At 43.4% G+C, this 20,328-nt stretch overlaps 1 protein-coding gene across 4 annotated transcripts in view; it reads right to left on the minus strand.

The window, feature by feature from the left end:
* The window catches only part of RBMS1 (RNA binding motif single stranded interacting protein 1), a 470,972-nt gene extending 461,470 nt beyond the window's left edge, over positions 1-9,502 (minus strand). For 3 of the 4 annotated variants that reach the window (XM_068245659.1, XM_068245658.1, XM_068245656.1), the window contains exon 1: positions 9,203-9,501. In XM_068245659.1, the coding sequence (XP_068101760.1) occupies positions 9,203-9,277 (75 nt within the window). In that variant the 5' untranslated portion in view covers positions 9,278-9,501. Of the gene's footprint in view, positions 1-9,202 lie in introns of all 4 variants that reach the window. The other variant, XM_068245657.1, reaches the window with a different exon arrangement.
* Between the last annotated feature and the right edge of the window lie 10,826 nt (positions 9,503-20,328).

Below are 20,328 nucleotides of genomic sequence, written 5' to 3' on the forward strand. Positions count from 1 at the left end.
AGTTCAACCAGAAAACTTGGTACAACCCTGTCCTGCACACTCACATAGCCTAACTGATCCAAAGTAAAAACCCCTATAAGGTTTGGCCCAATTAACCTGCAGGCTGCTTTCACAGTTGGACGTTGTGGTCTGACATTACAGCAGCCTGTAACGCTGACCAATTCACAGCAATGACAAATCAATGGGCTGTTCACAGTGCCCACGTTGCGTTCGAGTATAACGCTGCACGCTAAATGAAAGTGCAGTATGCTGTGCGTTATACTCTTATTTTGCCGCTTTAGACTGTTTGCACATGGGCAGTAATGTTTGTTTGTTTTTTTGACGCATGCGCTGTTTTCGTTCTATCAGTATAGAACAAAAACGGCGCACCAAGAGACGCATAACGCGGCTCTATGTAGCGTCCACCGACATCACCCCCATACGTTGTGTTAGGGGCACGTTTTGCCACCTTAACGTCCCCTGCAACGCAACGTCCCACTGTGTAAGAGCCCTAAAGGGGAAAAAATTCTTCCCGAATCCAACAAAATAATTTTCCCGAATCTAACCTGGACCAACACCACTAGGAATTGCCTAGTAGTAGTAATTATAGCAGTAGATGTCCTTTCTAAAAGCCTAAGGACATAATGCTCATCCACAAAGCTTTTGCATTGCCCTCTACAGGGCCGGATTTACCATAAGGCACCGTAGGCATGTGCCTATAGGCGCCTGATGATGGAAGGGTGGCTCACTACTCTCCCCGAGCGCCTCCCTCCCTACTTCCTTATGCAGAGTCCTGATGAGAGTTTAATTGAGGGGTTACCCACCCTGTTCTCGGCATTCCACTGCTAAGAGCACCTTTCAGTTAGGGGCACCTTTAGCTACTTACTTAATACTGAGGTTCCACTAGCTACCTAATACTTGGGGCGCCTCCAGCTATTAATATAGAGGATTCCTCTGGCTACCTAATACTAAGGGGCAACTGTAGCTACCTGTGATGGAAAGGGAAGAACACATTTGCGGTGTAGTTAGGCGGGGTTTGTAGGTTCATAGAGGGCAAAGTCTAGGGTGCCAGGACATCTGTGCCTATAGGCTTCTGTGAGGTAAATCCGGGCCTGGCCCACTATTTATACCGTACATGTTAAACCACATCTAAAGTGTCTTTTTTTCCAGGCTAAATAAGCCCACAGGTAATCTAACCTTTCCCGGTAAGGCCCTTTATCCCTTTGACCAATTTGTAGTTCATCTCTGCTTTTGTCCTAAAACTGGACCTTGGTAGGTGTAGTTTGTACAGACTCATCCATAAACACAAGATCATCACCTGATCCAGAAGAAAAACGTTGGCTCAGGTGGCCGTCATCTTCTCGTCCCTATGGTCACATAAGTGACTCAGGACTGTCACAGCCTGTATTCGTTGATATCACTCCTATACAGGAGCTCTGTTGGATGACGTTGACAACTGTCCTGTCAGCCATCTGTGTTGGTTCATTCTCTACAGCTGAAATATCTGCCAGCCTGGTGTCTTTCTCATAAGGCCAATGACAATAGCGCTATGACTCACAGCTACAGGGATGAAAGTAATCTCATGTCTGCAAGAAGCATCCCAAGAAGCCAAAGCATTTTTATTCCTGCCTGTTGACTCCTGAAAGCAACGTTCAGTCCCTCAGTTCAGCTATAGTTAGTTAGTATGTGCTTTTATTTTAAGGTAAGGGGTATCCAGATTGCTGGTGACCCAGAACCACCTGGATGGTATGAAGGGCTTATGGTGGCCATACACGGTACAATAAAAATGTTCGATTTTCCCGTTTATTCGATCTAAATGATCGAATTGAATGAAAGTTGAAAATATTTTTTTTTTCGATCAAGAAATTCAAACGATTATCCCGTTTTTTCGGAAAAAATGATCGGACATGCTGGAAAAATCTTTATATTCGATCTAATGGAATAATCAAACTAAATTATCTAATCGAAAAAAATTGAAAAATTGTACCTTGTATGGCCACCCTTACAGAGACCAAAAAGCAATGCTAAATGTAATTTTGCCTTCTTAAAACAGAAGGTATTTGCAATAATTCAGCTGTAACTGAGCAACTGTGGTTCCCCATAATGCATCACTCCTGAATATGCAAATCATCTCTTTATGCCCCTGAAAGCAGGGCTGCACACCCAGAACCGCTGGTGTAGGCTACAGCTAATACATTTTACAGAACCATATCAATCCAACGGATTCAATCATAAAATAGAAATCGGATTTCTGCAGAAATACTGCATTACCGCAACTCGGTAATTTCAGCCCAATCACAGAACTCGGAAGCATTGGACCAATCAGCGAATGCAGAGTCAACTTGGAAGTATTTGGACAATCAGAGAATGCAAAAAATGCCGCCGCCCCCCCAAAAATTCCTCGGTTAATGGAAATTGGAAAGCCGTGGAATCGGTAATCAGCATCGGCGGAAATTGGAATGTCCACGGAATTGGAAATTGTCATTTCCAACCATCCCTATTGCCTTCAGCTTCCCATGAGAAAGGCGTCCAAGTCTGACTGCCACCTGGCTGATGGAGCAGACTGCAGAGAACCAACAAACATGCAGAACAAGTACAGTAACACTTTGGATTGAGAGTAACTTGATTTGAGAGCACTTTGAAATACAAACATTTTTTTCTGTAAAATGTTGACTTGATATACAAGCAATGTCTTGATATACAAGTAAAAAAAAGTACACATGCGTCACGTCATCACAACTGAGCTGATTGTTCTTCTCCCTTTTGCGTTGCAGGATTGTACTAAATTGTACTTGATCTGAGTGTAGAGACTGAAAAGTCACATTTCCATGAAATACTCAAAAGTAACTGTCATTGGATAAGTTGCTTGTTAAAGCTACACAACAAAAAAAAAGGTTGCGGCGAGCCAATAGATGCAATGATTCTGTTAGTTATAGTGAATGTCTTGTTTACATTTTTATTCTATTTCACTATAACTGTTTATGGATTGTGATACAAATCACCTGGGTATTCATTCATTCTTATGGTGAAATTCGCTTTGATATAAGAGTGGTTTGGATTACAAGAATGTTTACGGAACAAATTATGCTCGCAAACCCAGCTTCCAGTACGATACATACACTACACAATACATATAGACAAAGACTATAGTAGGGATTAGCTTGTGAGCCCCTGTGAGGGACAGTTAGGACTCGTTTCCACTAGAGCGAATCTGCATGCGTTTCCTGCATGCAGATTCACATAGACAATACAAGTGGATGGGACTGTTTTCACTTGTGCGGGATTCTGTGTGCTTTGTCGTGCAGAAAAAAATCTGCACGGCAGACCCATCAGTATTCGCATGCCGCACTCTCGCACGCAATTCGTCCGTAATGCAACTAAATAGGCAAACCGCAAGCATTTTAGTCTTGCGGTTTTCCCGGCGTTTCCGCGTGTGTTTTCGCTTAAAAATCCATGTCAATGCATGCCGGCATTGACATGGTTAAAATCGCGTTGTGCAAACCGCGAGCAATTCCGTGTGAAAATCCGCCTAGAAACGCCAACGAAACCGCAACCGCATGCGGATTCGTTCCGTGATTTTCCTGTCAAAATCGCGCCGCAGTAGTGGAAACGGGCCCTTAGTGACAAAACAGTATACTCTGTACAGCGCTGCAGAAGATGTCGGTGCTATATAAATACTAGATAATAATAAATGCTTTTTTATGGACTCATTCACACATGGCTGTTTTTACCGCTTCTGTTCCAACCACCATGTTTTAAACAACAGATAATCCCAACAGGTATGATTTTTTTTCTTGGACATCTGATGTGTTGCCACTGTATAACAGTACACTGTGCAATGGAACCCAGAGATACAGTCTATCTGTACAATATGTATACGGTACTGTTCCAGGTGAGCCTTTTTTAGTGTAAACCAAACCTTAAGGGCCCATTCACACTTTCACACATTCACACAACGCCAAAAAAAAATCACCATTCACACCTGGCGATTTTTTTGCAATCACGTTATGCGCTTCTATAGCACTGAAACGCGATCGCCGGGAAATCGTCTGAAAATGGTGCAGGCTACACGTTTGCGTTTAGCGTTTTTGGGCAATTTGCGGCGATTTGCGCAAATCGCCCAAATGAGAACGGGCCCATAGACATTTATTACCCTAGTGCTGTGAAAAGCGCTAGCATTTGAGCATTTTGCCAAAATCGCCGGCAAAACGCTCAAGTATGAATGGGCCCTTACAATGTATTTCTGGTCAATTTATTTGTTGAATTAAAGTACTTGCAGCTTTATACTCATTTACGTATTCAGATTGGCACTAGTCCTTAATCAGCCTCTTCAGAAATCTAAAGCTGTCTCGTTTGTTTTCTCCCTTTTGTGTCTTGTAAGTTGTTCTACAATGTTGTTAGTCAGAATGTATTAGTCACTGTATCATTGACGTCGTCTACCAACTCTCTATTATGTACCAGCGTCTGGATTTCTTTTAGTGCCCACGTTTGTTTCTCACTGTGTACAGCACCAAGGAAGATGATGCTATATAAATCAATAATGATATTAATATTACACTTCGTTCCAAATTATTATGCTAATTGTATTTAAAGCGGAACTGAAAGGTCTTAAAAAAATACGAGTTTCGCTTACCTGGCGCTTCTGCCAGCCCCCTGCAGCTGACTTGTGCCCGTGACGTGACATACCGATCTTCCGCTCGCACGCCGCAGCTCACTATTACTTCGTACAGTGGGTGTCCACTGCACATCCTCGCTCACGCTCCAAAGCGTACGGCCCAGGCGCAGTAGAGATTTTCTCGCACTGCGCCTGCTCAGGATGCTCCTGGCCACAGGAACGCGTACAAGTATAAGCGTGGCCAGGGCGCAGTGGTGGTCGACTTAGAAGTCGGCTTCCACTACGAGAAGAGAAGTGAGCCATGGCAGGGGAACGGAAGATCGGCATGTCACATTGTAGGCACAGGTCGGCTGCAGGGGGCTGACAAACTCCCCAGGTAAGTAAAACTCTTTTTTTTTTTAAGACCTTTCAGTTCCGCTTTAAGTGTCATAAAGATTAAATATTTTGTTTAACAATCAAATGCATGGAAGATATTGTGTCTCAGGGTTCTTCTGATCACTGAAATCAATCTCGATCACCTCCAGCTCCCTCCACATTGATTGCTCCCACGCAGCCTTTTCCTGGTCTTGGTAGAAGCCCCGTAAGTCTGGTGGTGAGTCGGGATGCACTGTGCATGTGTGGCCCGGGTTCGTGCCCCGCTGCGCTTTCGTGGCTAGGAGCTCTCAGCCACAGGAGTGAGACGGGGGGGGGGGGGATGGGCACTGTGCATGCAACGACTGAGGAAATTTTACGGGGCTTCTACCAGTACTAGGAGAAGGCAGAGGAAGAGACCTTGTGGGATCGATTGATGTGGAGGGGGCTGGAGGAAGGTATGTATAAATCTTTTGTATTTGTTAGTCTCTGGTACACTTCAAGCAGACCACCATTACCAAGCAATATGAAAAAGAAAAATGATCTCTCTCTCTCTCTCTGCTGCCAAAAAGTGTAAAATAATTGAATGCCTTGGACAAGGAATCAAAACCTCAGATATTTTATAAAAACGTAAGCGTGGTCATCATACTGTTAAAAGATTTGTTTTAACAAATCAAACAGGTTTTTGAAGCTGCTGATGCCTCAGGACTCACACAAGCATCAGGGTGCAGGATCCTCCAGAGGATTTCAGCTATGCATACACATTCTATTTGGCCACACTAGCCAATGCTCACAAGCATAAATGGCTGCAGTGTGCCCAGAACTGCATGACAACACATTTTGAAACAGTCTTATTTACTGCTGAGTGCCATGCAACCCTGGATGGTCCAAATGGATGGAATGGTGGGTGGTCACCATGTCCCAACAAGGCCGTGACATCAGCAAGGAGGTTAAGGAGTAGTGTTTTGGGCTGGAATCATAGGAAGAGAGCTTTTCGGCCCCTTTAGGGTCCCAGGAGGTGTGAAAATGACCTCTGAAAAGTATGTGGACTTTCTTCCATGACACAAAAAGAAGAACTGTGCTTACCGTGACAAAATCATCTTCACGCATGACAATACACCATCTCATGCTGCAAGGGGTACCTCTGCATCATTGACTTAAAAGCTGAGAAACTGATGGTGTGGCCCCTATCCTCCCCTGCCCTCAGTCCTACTGAGAACCTTTGGAGCATCCTCAATCAAAAGATCTATGAGGGTTACATCCAAACAGCATCTCTGGGAGGCTATTGTGATATCTTTTAAAGAAATTCAAGCAGAAACTAACCAAAAATCTCAATGGATGCAAGAATTATGAAACTGCTGTCAAATAAGGGTCCCATGTTAATACATAACTTGACCTGTTAAGATGTTTTTTGAATGAAATAGCTTTTGATTTCTGTAAATATTTTTTTCACAACCTATAAAATGTTTAGAAACGGTGTTGTAATAATTTGTAATAATTCAGAGCAGTGCATTTTAAGTTTTTTTATTTTTGAAAAATATACGGTTATCATTAGGAGGTTTGTTCAGTAAAATTTAAATTATACTCTAAAAGTTGATGACTCAAACATTATGCTGACTGTTGCATCCACTATTTAGGAAAATTAGAAAGATTTAGAAAAATATAATATGCATAATCATTTTGAACGTATTTGAGCTGCTGTATGCACAACTGGGAGTTACACTGCAAAGACTTTCTCTACAGTGTGGCAACACCTCAGTCCACTTCCAGTCAACGGAATTGTGGGAAAGGTAAAAGAAATCAAAGCCTTCTTCACACAACTTTAGTCACAGGAAGAGGAGGGAGGCGGAAGCCATCTTGGAAACAGAGTTTGCTTGCTTATTCCCATTCTGATGGCGTCAGTCCTTTGAAGGTGCCGATCAAACACAAGTCAAAGTGTGAAGGTCGAAGTGTCTATAAAGCTTTCTCCCTAGAAGTATTTTATATTTTACTCAAAATAACATTAAACGAATTAAAATAAATGATATGACTAGAAATATACAGTATATACAATATGTTATATAACACATCCTTGAGTTTTTTTTTAAGGAAAGATTCTGATTGATACTGCAGATATTTGTATGACTATGGTGACCAATTTTATTTATTTATTGTATATATAAAGCGCCGACATATTACGCAAAGCTGAACATTAGTTTAGGTTACAGACAATATTTAGGGGTGACAAACAGCAAAATGACAATACAGGAATACAAGAAAGACCAGATCATGCAGCACAGTATGAGTACAAGGTAATGCTTAGTCAGTCACTGGATGGGAGAATGGAGAAAAGGCAAGTTAGGTTCACTGAGATGACCAATGACAGATGATAATCCAGAGCTGTACAATTCCCAGGGGCCAGCTAGACAAGGCTACTTAAAAAATTACAATTGAATCGGATGCCTAATTTTTGGAGTTCTTCTGTAATTGTTGTCAATGGATCTGGCTCCTAAAAAATATTTCTGTCTCCTGGATTGGATAGACAAAATAGCTCCTAAAATGGATAATCTATGGATAATAGATGGCTGGATGGTGGTGACTGACAAATGATTATGACTGAAGGACGATGATAGTGGATGATAATGCTAAGTGATGATTCTAAATGATAAATGATGATGATCAACAGTGATTTATAATGAATGTTGGATAGATGATGATGATTACAACAACAACATCAACAAATCATTTGTGAAATTCTGTTCTCCTGTAGGACCCAAAGTGCATAAACTTGTCTCAGATCAGTACATGGTGATGTGTACAGGGGAAAAAGTTATGTGATCATAAATGCCAGACTTAACAGGTGGCTTATCAGTTTTGATTTAAACACCTCCAGGGTTGGAGCTGTCTTGATTGGGTGTGGCAGGGCATTCCAAAGGGTAGGGACAGCATGACAAAAGTCTCTGTCTCCAAAGGTTTTTACCACCATCCCTCCTTTATAAAGCATCAGTATACTATGCAGGTTATTACAACACTGTTAGAGTGCATAGAGAACAAAGGTGAGGCAAACAATCCCTGAAACGTGATGCAGAAGGTGACAAGGACGCTGCCAATAGGAATACCATTGTACAAGTGACCACACACACCGATATACCTTCCAGGTGATCAACTGAGCGAGCAATTAGTTACATCCTATTATACACATCACTGAGCCAGCCAGCAACCAAAGATCACTTGTTCTTCAGCCTGTCTTTAAATCATCCCCAATATTTTGACTCCCTCCCCCTCCTGTTTTTTACCTTAGACCTCCTCTGTGGCATGCAGTGTACTTCATGTGTACGAATACGTTTGTGACATTTCAGTTTTAAGTGCAATATCACACATAAAAAGAAGAACTGACAATTCTTAAAAGATTGGATCCAAAACGATAATTTTCATTCCTTTTCCTGCTATCGATGGCTACCCTATACAACATCCTATCATATTACGTAATTGCTTAGGTGACTGATCAATTTTTCATACAGGTAATGAAGGATGCAGTCAGAAACAATCATAGATTTTCTTCTTGCGACCTAGTTTCTCCTGCAGACACCATCTGCCGCTGTTATCGTATTGCGCCAGATTTCATGCTGATAACCTGCACCGTTTGTCAAATCAGTCTATAGCTCAAATGATCATATTGTCAAATGCGTAGAAGCTTTAAAAGCGGGATGCATTAGATAGAACAGGAAATTGAACACTGGTGCAATCTGTCTATGTGACGTTGATGACATTCACAGTCAGATTATTGCTTTTACAGTTAACCATTATGTAAAAGTTTACAGTTTCTCCAACTTTTACCCACATTCTTTTACCTTGTCCTACAGCCCTCTTGATTGTCTTCCCGGCTAAAGTGTGATCATTCTCACCATATGCTACCTTGGGGGTGGGGTGTACCGTTATGTTTATATGACATCACAGGAGGGGGTGTGACATGTTGCATGGCATGGTCTCCACAGTTAGGATGTAAATAAAACAGAAACCTAGTAAAAGAGCAACATCTAATTGTTAAATGCGAACGCTAACTAAAACAGCCAGCGTACATGTTTCCTTGCGTTTGTCCTAGTCAAACCAACAACATTTTTTGAGGTCACTGTGCCTTAAAATCCCCACCCCCACTATTGATTTCTAGCTTCTACAGTTCTCATCAGTAACGCTAACCTTGCAAACAGAACAGCTTCATCCGTATAGGATCCGTGCTTTTCTGATCTCTGCAAGAGACCCCATTAGAGTGTGTCCTACCTTAGCCTGGAGATACTGGGGGTAGTAGTAGGTGGCGTATTGGGGGTACATCTGCTGCTTCCACACTTTGCCCATGAAGATGCAAATGCCAAGATGCAGGTACAATCACAAAATTTCAAGTTGTGTCTCCTCTGTGGATGTCCTGGTGCAGCAGCTGCCTAGTCTCTCCTCCTCTGCCAGCTGCACCAACCTCACCCAAGGAGAAAAGGCTTGTCTCGTGGCCCCCCTCTCCCCGCCTGGCAGCCAGAGCGAGCAGTACAGCTCTCGCAGGAGTTTCTCCAGAGGGCAGGTAATGCTGTTTGATTTCATGCAGCCAGCAAAAGCCCAGGAAACAATCAATAAAGTCTGCAGCTTTCTGTTCAGTGACAGGCAGTAAGGGAGAGAGAGAGAGAGAATGGCAAACAGGGAACATCGTGGGGGCAGGGAAGGAGGAGGTGTCCTGGATAATTGTAAGCCCACAAAAAGGCTGAGGTGTGCATTCAGTAATTTTAACGGGTATGTCGCTAACCCCAAACATTGACATGGAGCTAGCAAAAGTGTGCTCCTTTGCTGAATAGTAGTATGCATAATAGAGTGAGTATGTGTGAGTTAAAGAGAACCTGAGGTGTTCAAAAGCTCAAAAGGTAAATACTTACCTGAGGAGAGGGAAGGCTCTGATCCTTCATACACTGTCCTCCAGTCCTCTGCCACTGCCCGGGACCCTCTGGAACTTCAAACCCACACTCCTCTTCTGGCACAAACTGCTTGTGCTAGAGCTTCAGGGGCAAACCCAGGGCTTTCAAGAGGGGAGGGGGGGGGGGGGGGGAGTCCTGAAAGGTCTCCCTCAGCCATGCACAATTCAGTATAATAATATGGTAGGGCATAATGCAAGTTCCCATCCGACTGGCAGGATCTGGTGATTATTTCCTAAATGTCCAATCTGCTCCCGATCGACAGTGGGATTGATCAGGAGCAGTTTGGATACAGATAATAATGAGGACAGCTGACATTGGTAATGAAGGGGAAAGTGAAGCATTCACACAGCAGGGCACAGGGCTGTGCTCATACCTGGCTCTATTAAGTCCCCCAGAGCTGCTCCATGCTCTGTACAGACCCTGCTGCTCCATGCTCTGTACACACGCTGCTGCTCCATGCTTTGTACACGCTGCTTCTCCATGCTCTGTACACATGCTGCTGCTCCATGCTCTACTACACACACTGCTGCTCCATGCTCTGTACACACGCTGCTGCTCCATGCTTTGTACATGCTGCTTCTCCATGCTCTGTACACATGCTGCTGCTCCATGCTCTGTACACATGCTGCTGCTCCATGCTCTGTACAGACCCTGCTGCTCCATGCTTTGTACATGCTGCTTCTCCATGCTCTGTACACATGCTGCTGCTCCATGCTCTGTACACACGCTGCTGCTCCATGCTCTTTACTCACGCTGCTGCTCCATGCTTTGTACACGCACTGCTGCTCCATGCTCTGCACACACGCTGCTGCTCCATGCTCTGTACACACACTGCTGCTCCATGCTCTGTACACACACTGCTGCTCCATGCTCTGTACACACACTGCTGCTCCATGCTCTGTACACACACTGCTGCCCCATGCTCTGTACACATGCTGCTGGCTCCATCCAAAATCAACTGTAGCAGAGAAAGAAAGGGGCCGGTGCTGTGAGCTGCAGTACAACTGCAGATATTCTGGAGTCTCAACTTGTGCCTGCCCCAGACACTGCACCGGCCCTGGTCTGAAGAGGGATTCTGGGCAGCTGTAACCCCTCCCTCGTTTGCCTATGGGCTTATTGCACAAGTGTGGCCGTACTTATGCAGGCCAAGGGTGGAGCCTATGGGCTTAATGCACAGGTGTCACAGGTGTGGCTATACTCATGCAGGCCAAGGGTGGAGCTAGGCCCAGCGGCTTCCCATACTGCCAAGCTGCCCTGTCTGTAGTGATGATCATAATCAGCTAATTACAATTACGCTACATTTCACATAAATATTTAGCAATTACACCCATCCGTAATTATGATTTGTAAATTCAATTGACTTTGTGTAATCATTCGTAATTTGGCGTAATTTTTGCGTAATTTCGTGATGACTTTAGCGTTGAATAGCAAAGCCCCGATACATGCTACTGTCACCAAAATTGCCACATATGTTAAGGAGAATATTGCTGCAGATCTTAGGTCTGTGTGTGAGTGACGGGGAGGCAGGACGGCCATACAAGTCACAGCCAGGTAGTGATGAGAACACATTTCGCATTGACAAAATTGGCAAAATCATTTTTTTAAAAAGACCTTGTAGTTTTTGAGAAAATCCATTTTAGATATGCAAAGGAACTGTCATTTTTCTGAGTTTAAAAACCATTTTTCTTTGCATTTTTAAAATCGATTTTCTTAAAAACTGCTCGGTCTTTGTGAAAAATTATTTATGACTTGTACCCACTTTTCTCGTTAACATATGTAGCAATTTTTGGCAATAGCACGTATGTATTGCTTTGCTATTAACCATTTCGGCCCGCAGGGATTTTTCACCTTATGCATCAGAGCAATTTTCACCTCCCATTCATTTGCTAATAACTTTATCACTACTTATCACAATTTATTGATCTATATCTTGTTTTTTCCGCCACTAATTAGGCTTTCTATGGGTGGTACATTTTGCTAAGAATTATTTTTTATAAATGCATTTTAACAGGATTAATAAGAAAAAAAATGGAAAAAATTCATTATTTCTCAGTTTTCGGCCATTATAGCTTTAAAATAATCCACGCTACCATAATTAAAACCTATGTATTTTATTGGCCCGTTTGTCTCGGTTATGACACCATTTCAATTTTTTCTCTATCACAATTAGAGATGTCGCGAACGGTTCGCCTGCGAACGGTTCCAGGCGAACTTTGGTGGTTCGCTTTCGCCTGCACCAGGCGAACTTTTGCGGAAGTTCGATTCGCCCCATAATGCACTATGAGGGTCAACTTTGACCCTCTGTATCACAGTCAGCAGGCACATTGTAGCCATTCAGGCTACACTAAGCCCTGGAGCCCCACACCCCCCCCCCCCCCTTATATAAGGCAGGCTCGCTGGCCATGACACTCACTCGTGTGCCTGCTGCAAATAGACAGACTAGGGAGAGCTGCTGCAGATTTTTTCTCCTAGGGAAAGATTAGTTAGGCTCTTGGCTTGCTCCTGGCTGATTGTTATTGCTTTTATAGCACCCCTCAACAGCTCTTTTGAGAGCTAATGTACTCCTGATGTGGTTTTTTTTGTGTGTGTTGCTTACTGACATTATACAGCCCTATCTGTTGCAGCTGGACCTTGGTAATTGCTATTACTGTGCCAGCCAGGCCCTGCCTCACTATCTATACTGGGACACCTACCTATGCCTACCTACCTATACTGGGTCTCCTACCTATGCCTAGCTAACTACTGAGGCACCTACCTATGCCTACCTACCTATACTGGGTTTCCTACCTATGCCTAGCTAACTACTGAGGCGCCTACCTACCTATACTGGGACTCCTACCTATGCCTACCTACCTATACTGGGTCTCCTACCTATGCCTAGCTAACTACTGAGGCACCTACCTATGCCTACCTACCTATACTGGGTTTCCTACCTATGCCTAGCTAACTACTGAGGCGCCTACCTACCTATACTGGGACTCCTACCTATGCCTACCTACCTATACTGGGTCTCCTACCTATGCCTAGCTAACTACTGAGGCACCTACCTATGCCTACCTACCTATACTGGGACTCCTACCTATGCCTACCTACCTATACTGGGACTCCTACCTATGCCTAGCTAACTACTGAGGCACCTACCTATGCCTACCTACCTATACTGGAACTCCTACCTATGCCTATCTACCTATACTGGGACTCCTACCTATGCCTACCTACATACAAGAAGATAATAAGGTTGTTGCTTCATTGTGGTCAGACCAAATTTGATCAGCTGGACAGTCACTGTTGCTCTATCATTGAGCTACCACAGCCCGGCGACCATATGGGCTTGAAAACCGCCACGGCCTACACTCTCACCGTGGTGCGCACCAGTCCAGCACGGCCGTCACTACGCAAACAGCTGTTTGCGGTGCGTTACACAGTGAGTTTGGTGTGTCAGGGTGAAGCAGAACTCTAATTACACTCCCTGATTGATGTATACACATGCAAGATGTTTTAAAGCACTTTAGGCCTGCAATTTAGCATTCAATGTGATTTCTGCCCTTAAAACGCTGCTTTGCGTCACATCCAGATTTTTCCCTGGGACTTTGGGCATGTATCCCACTCCGCCATGCCCCCCTCCAGGTGTTAGACCCCTTGAAACATCTTTTCCATCACTTTTGTGGCCAGCATAATTTTTTCTATTTTTCAAAGTTCGCATCCCCATTGAAGTCTATTGCGGTTCGCGAACTTTTCCGCAAACCGAACCTTCCGCAAAGGTTCGCGAACCTCTAATCACAATGTATGGCGCCAATATTTTATTTGGAAATAAAGGCGCATTTTTTCCGTTTTGCGTCCATCACTATTTACAAGCTTATAATTTAAAAATGTTCGTAGTATACCCCCTTCAAATGCATATTTAAAAAGTTCAGACCCTTAGGTAACTATTTATGTCTTTTTTTTTATTGTAATTTTTTTTCCCATTAAAAATGTTATTTGGGTAATATTTTGGTGTGGGAAATAAACAGTTATTTTTTAATGTTATTATATGTGTAAATTGTAATGTAAAAAATATGTAGATGTAGTTTTACTATTTGGCCACAAGATGGCCACCTTTTCCCTCCTTGTGCTTCTCTCTAAGCGGAAGCACATGGGGGACGCGGAAGATTTTATGTGCAGAAAGACTGAAGCCTCTAGTAAGAGCGCTTCGGTTTTTCTGCTGAGGAACCATGTTCCCGTTCACTGATCCCAGGGCTACTGGGGGACACCACGGGGTGTGCCCGCAATCGCGCGCGGGAGCACGCCGAAGTGCGGCACCGCAGCAGAGCAGCCGCCCGGACGTGAGCTTTACGTCCGGGCGGCAGAAATGGTTTTAACCTTGCTAAAGGCGGTACAAATTTATGTGAAAATTACACAAAATTATGAATGATGAAAATTACAGGCAAAATTAATTAAGATTTTTCCTGAAATTTCGCATTACGATTCAGAAGGAAAGGTCAGTTTTTCCTACCTCCAAAGATGCTGCAATGGATACAAAAGAGTACTAGAAAAACATGTCTGTAGTAGTTAAAGAGACTCTGTAACATTAAAAACATCCCCTGGGGGGTACTCACCTCGGGTGGGGGAAGCCTCGGGATCCTAATGAGGCTTCCCACGCCATCCTCTGTCCCACGGGGGTCTCGCTGCAGCCATCCGAACAGCCGGCGACAGACCCGACTGTCAATTCAATATTTACCTTTGCTGGCTCCAGCGGGGGCGCTGTGGCTCCTTTCGGCTCCAAAGTAGACGGAAATACCCGATCTCAGTCGGGTCCGCTCTACTGCGCAGGCGCCAGAAACTTGCGCCTGCGCAGTAGAGCAGACCCGATGGCGATCGGGTATTTCCGCCTACTTCGGAGCCGACAGCCGTCAGAGCGCCTGCGCAGGAGCCAGGAAGGTAAATAATGACGTCATCTTGTACGGAGGGCCGCAGCGAGACCCCTGAGGGACGGAGGCTGGCGTGGGATGCCTCATTAGGATCCAGAGGCTTCCCCCACCCGAGGTGAGTACCCGCCAGGGGACGTTTTGACGTTACAGATTCTCTTTAAAGATCTAAGTCATCTTCACTTTTTAATAGATATGATACATTTCCATTGATTAGTGATTGACAAAGTTGTTTTTATTGCACATCCGTACCTTTTTTACTTTTAATATATTATGTGAACCACGAACAGCCATGTGAACCACGAACAATTCCGAGTATAGCTCTCACTGTATTTGGCAAAATAAAAATGATTCTGATTAAAAAATACTTGCTTGCTGGCTTCTGTAATCGCTTCTTTCCAGCAGAGTTGGAGTTCCCTCCATAGCATTGAGCAGATCACCTGACCTCACCCACTGCCCTGTGCTAAAAGAAATCAACCCCTTATGGCCAGCACTGCAAAAGCATTCTTGCTTGATCACTTAACCTTTTGGGTGGGAAGGGAAGGAGAGGTCATATGATCTGGCGAACAGGCAAGAACTGACTGCTGCCCACTCCCAGCTCTTCCCTGAACGTTTCATGGGGGTGATGATGTGATAGGGGAGGCAACATTAGATAAAAATGAATCTCCCTAGGACAAAAATACTACACCTGAGCAGTCTTGCTACCTGTCATTCTCTCCATTGTCTTTCTGATTCCTACAATGCCCCTGGATTCCTGCAGTACAGTGGCATAGTGGTTAGCACTCTTGCCTTGCAGCCCTGGTCCCCCATTTTAAATCCTAGCCAGTGCGAATCCCATGTCAATATCTGTAAGGAGTTTGTATGTTCTCCCCATGTCTTTGTGGGTTTCCTCCGGTTTCCTCCCACATCCCAAAAACATATAGATAAGTTAATTGGCTTCCCCTAAAAATTTGCCCTAGGGGTACCAGGGGTCTCAAACTCAATTTACCTGGGGGCCGCAGGAGGCAAAGTCAGGATGAGGCTGGGCCGCATAAGGGATTTCACGTGTCCTCCGCCGCAAAACGAGGGCTGCAGAGCCCCCAAATTGCCCGGGGGGAATCCGCCGGCATTTCCTGGAAGGGGCAGAGCTTTCAGCTTCAGCTCTGCCCCTCCTGACGTCAATCGTGGCGGATCGCCGCCTCTGCCCGCCCCTCTCACTCTTTCTTCACAGAGAGGGGCGGGGAGAGGCGGCGATCCGTGCGGCGATTGACGTCAGGAGGAGCAGAGCTACATCTGGAAGCTCTGCCTCTCAGCGCAGTCGTGGATGTTTGCCTGGGGGATTTGGGGGCTCTGCAGCCCTCGTTCAGTGGCGGGGATGCGGCGGATTATTTGTGAGCGCTGAAGCGAACTATAAGGTAAACTAGGCAAAAATAGTTTGCTTCCGTGTCTCTTTTGCTTTTGCCAGCGGGGGCCACAAAATATTGTATCGAGGGCCGCAAATGGCCCGCCAGTTTGAGACCCCTGCCCTAGACTATAATACATATACTACATGATACATGCATAGACATAAGACTATGGTAGGGATTAGATTGTGAGCTCCTCTGAGGGACAGTTAGTGACAAGACTATATATATATTATGTCAAGTGCTGCGGAAGATGCCAGCGCTATATTAATACTAAATAATAATAATGCCCATATAATGGCCACGAGTGGCATGCTTGTGAAGCTGCCAACCTGTGGACCTTCCTGTCTCCCCCTCTGCACCATTCCAGAGCCTGGCTGTAGCCTCATATGGGTACAGGGCAGGCTAGGAGTGTGGTCCTATGGTGAGGGGGGGGGGGGGGGGGGTAGTACACATATGTAATGCAAAAAGCATTGTATTAATTAATGCAACTTTACTGTTACGAGTAGGGTTGATCGGAACAGCCAAATTCCAATTTCATCGAAATTTGGTGTTCTGCAGGCAAATACTAAAGTTTGCTTTGTGGTTTTCATGTTCCCCACCACTTTGCTGCCTTTCCCCCACTTTCTCTCTGCCTGTGCCCTTTACCTCTCTCTTGCTCACCCCTTGCCATTTTGCTGTCTCTTAGTTGCCTATCTCTCCCTTTGCCTGCCCTGCACCTTCATATGTCATAAACCTACTGCATAGATTCTTCCTCAGGCCTCAGCTAAGAGTGTTCAGTGTAAACTCAGGTAGTAGGGATGGTCAATGAGATGTAAATAATGCAACGTTTTTGCACATTTTGAATGCAAATTTACACGGTTTTAAAGCTCATTCTCATTGACCAGCCCAAATGGGCAACACTGGTATTTGATTACAGCAGATTTTTTTTTTCTTTTTACAAAAGTAGAATTTCATTCTTGTTGAGGGAAAAATCATAACTCTCTAATCATGCTTTATATGTTCATACAAATGTTTACGCACAATATTATTTTAGATGTCTTACCTCAGTTTCACCTGAAGAGATACGTTCAGTATTGCCAACAGAAACTTGTATTCTGATTCCCATTCCCTGCCTTGTGTAGCTGATTACTCATGTAGGAAGAGGAGAGTTTCTGGGGGGGTCTGTAAAGTACACCAAAAAAGTACTGATTTCAAGATGGGGAAAAATGTTATTTCATTTTTAGGCAATGTTAGACATTCATGGCTTGGTGCACGTTGAAATGTAAACATTATTTATAGTAATATTTAACTGCATATTGACTTACATTAAAATTAATAATGATAATATAGTACTGATATAGGTCATAACCTTTTCTTGAAACAAGGAGTAATTCACGTCAAAGCTTACCAGTTTTTGTTGATGTGTGCACTGTTGTAATACAAACCTCTTAGAGACACTAAAGAGAAAAAAAATTATGATATAATGATTTGTATGTGTAGTACAGCTAAGAAATAAAGCATTAGGAGTAGAGACATAAGCCTAATATTGTTTCCAGTACAGGAAGAGTTAAGAAACTCCAGTTGTTATCTATGCAAATTGCCATTGAGCTCCACCACTTTCAAAGTCACAGGGCCCGATTTATCAAGAGTGTCTGAGACAAAATATTAGTAGGGTTTTAGAAATCCATGCAGAACTGCCTCAGACATCTTAAGAAATCATTAGATTCCTTCTAAAACTATAGTGCAGATTCCTTCTAAAACTACTGTATAATAGGAGGAGCTAGGAAGGTCTCTCAGACAGTGCAGTGTGTGAGGGGAATTGCTGTTGCTGAGGTAACCAATACACTTGCTGTATTGATAGCAGCAGGCTCTGAGAAGGAATTCAGCAGGGGGGAGGAGCATATCACAAATCATATATAGCCTGCACTCTGCAATCATGTCTAGCCTGCAGTTCTACATCTGTAGAACTGCTATCAAGCACTTAATCTGCGCCAGTTTAGGGATGGATTTATACTTTTCTTAACTGTAGTGCAGCTGAGCTCTAGAAGTACATGCTAAATTTCCACTAATGCCTAGGATTTAAGAAGGTTCTTATTATCTTATTATCATGCAGAACTGTTCTCCCTGCTGGTTAGAACAGGTTAAGAAGAAAAAACTGTCAGCGGTAATGGGTTGCTAAATCTCCCCCACAGAGAGCTCTGTGTTCTGAAGGTTGTTATCTTAACTGTATTATTTTTTCTTTTGCAGAGAGCAGTTCAGGATAGGTCAAAAGTTCACTGCCTGTTCTGTAAAAAACATTTAAAATGCTGAGTAGTGTGTAAACTGCAAATATTACAGAATGATACAATGTTATTAAAAAAACAACAAAAAAAAACTGTATAACTGAAAATAAAAATATGAGAAATTTTTTTTTGCTACTAATATTATAGTAATTATCCGTACTACACAACCAATTAATTACATCATAATTTTTTATTTTGCTTCAGTGTCTCTAACCTTTTCTGCCGCCCGGATGCGAAGCTTACGTCCAGGCGGCTGCTCTGCTGCGGTGACGCGCTTCGGTGCGCTCACGTGCGCGATCGCGGGCGCGCCCCCGTGCTGTCCCCGGTAGCCCTGGGATCAGTGAACGGGAACATGGTTCCCGATCACCGATCCGTGTCCCCAGCAGAAAAACCGAAGCGCTCTTACAAGAGGCTTCAGTCTTTCTGCACGTAAAATTTGCCGTATCCCCCTTGTGCTTCCGGCTAGCGAGAAGCACAAGGAGGAACAAAAAAACTCAAGGTGGCCATCTTGTGGCCAAGTAGTAAAACTACATCTACATATTTTTTACATTACAATTTACACATATAGTAACATTAAAAATTAACTGTTTATTTCCCACACCAAAATATTACCCAAATAACATTTTTAATGAAAAAAAAATTACTATAAAAAAAAAAAAGACATAAATAGTTACCTAAGGGTCTGAACTTTTTAAATATGCATTTGAAGGGGGTATACTACGAACATTTTTTTTAAATTATAAGCTTGTAAATAGTGATGGATGCAAAATGGAAAAAACGCACCTTTATTTCCAAATAAAATATTGGCGCCATACATTGTGATAGGGACAAAATTTAAATGGTGTCATAACCGAGACAAATGGGCAAATACAATACATAGGTTTTAATTATGATAGTGTGGATTATTTTAAAGCTATAATGGCTGAACACTGAGAAATAATCAATTTTCTTATTAATCCTGTTAAAATGCATTTATACAAAAATAATTCTTAGCAAAATGTATCACCCAAAGAAAGCCTAATTAGTGGCAGGAAAAAACAAGATATAGATCAATAAATTGTGATAAGTAGTGATAAAGTTATTAGCGAATGAATGGGAGGTGAAAATTGCTCTGATGCATAAGGTGAAAAATCCCCACGGGCTGAAATGGTTAAAGTGTACATTAAGCAGTTCTTACCATTAAAATGGAGCATGCCGACATGTTTACTTTACAACTTTACAATACTCACACTTCCCGCCCACCACTTTTTTATACTCCACAAGTGGTTTGCCAAACACTGGAAAGAGGAAGGGGAGGAAGTAGCTGCAATCGGATGCCCAAAACACGCCCACTGCAGCATAACACATCCTAGATCCAGTAGCCATGCTTTCCCAAGATTACTGCTACTTACTAGTGCACAATAGGAAAAACTGAGCTCCGAACATGCCGTCCGATGAATGTCCATAAAATGCGGTGTAGCAGCACAGCGGCTTGTAAAAGGGCATGTAACCCGAAACATGCATTTTATGGATCTTCAATCAAGCTGATTTATACTTGGATGTGGTGCGGACCATTATCTTCAAACAAGACAGATCTTCACCCTGTTGGTACAAGGGGTGGGTTCTCGCACACCCACAAAGTATTGCTGAGATGCTGTTGTGCCATCTCTCAAGTCCGATTAATGTCCACGCTTTATTTGCATGGAGCTATGACCCAAAAGGAGTTCTGGGTTTTGGCCATCTTTAAAGAAAATAAGAAATTTCACATTTAAAAAAGGATGAAAGGAGCAGCGCATAGTGTCGGAAATGGCCCGAACAGAGGAAGGGGTGCTGCTATGTCTTATTTAAACTTCCTTTGAACCCTGGTTTGCTTTTTTAAGTCTAGTTGAGTAAAATACATCTAAGTTGTACTTCTCAGATGAT

The sequence above is a fragment of the Hyperolius riggenbachi genome, chromosome 7 (assembly GCF_040937935.1).
Source record: "Hyperolius riggenbachi isolate aHypRig1 chromosome 7, aHypRig1.pri, whole genome shotgun sequence".
NCBI lineage: Eukaryota > Metazoa > Chordata > Amphibia > Anura > Hyperoliidae > Hyperolius > Hyperolius riggenbachi.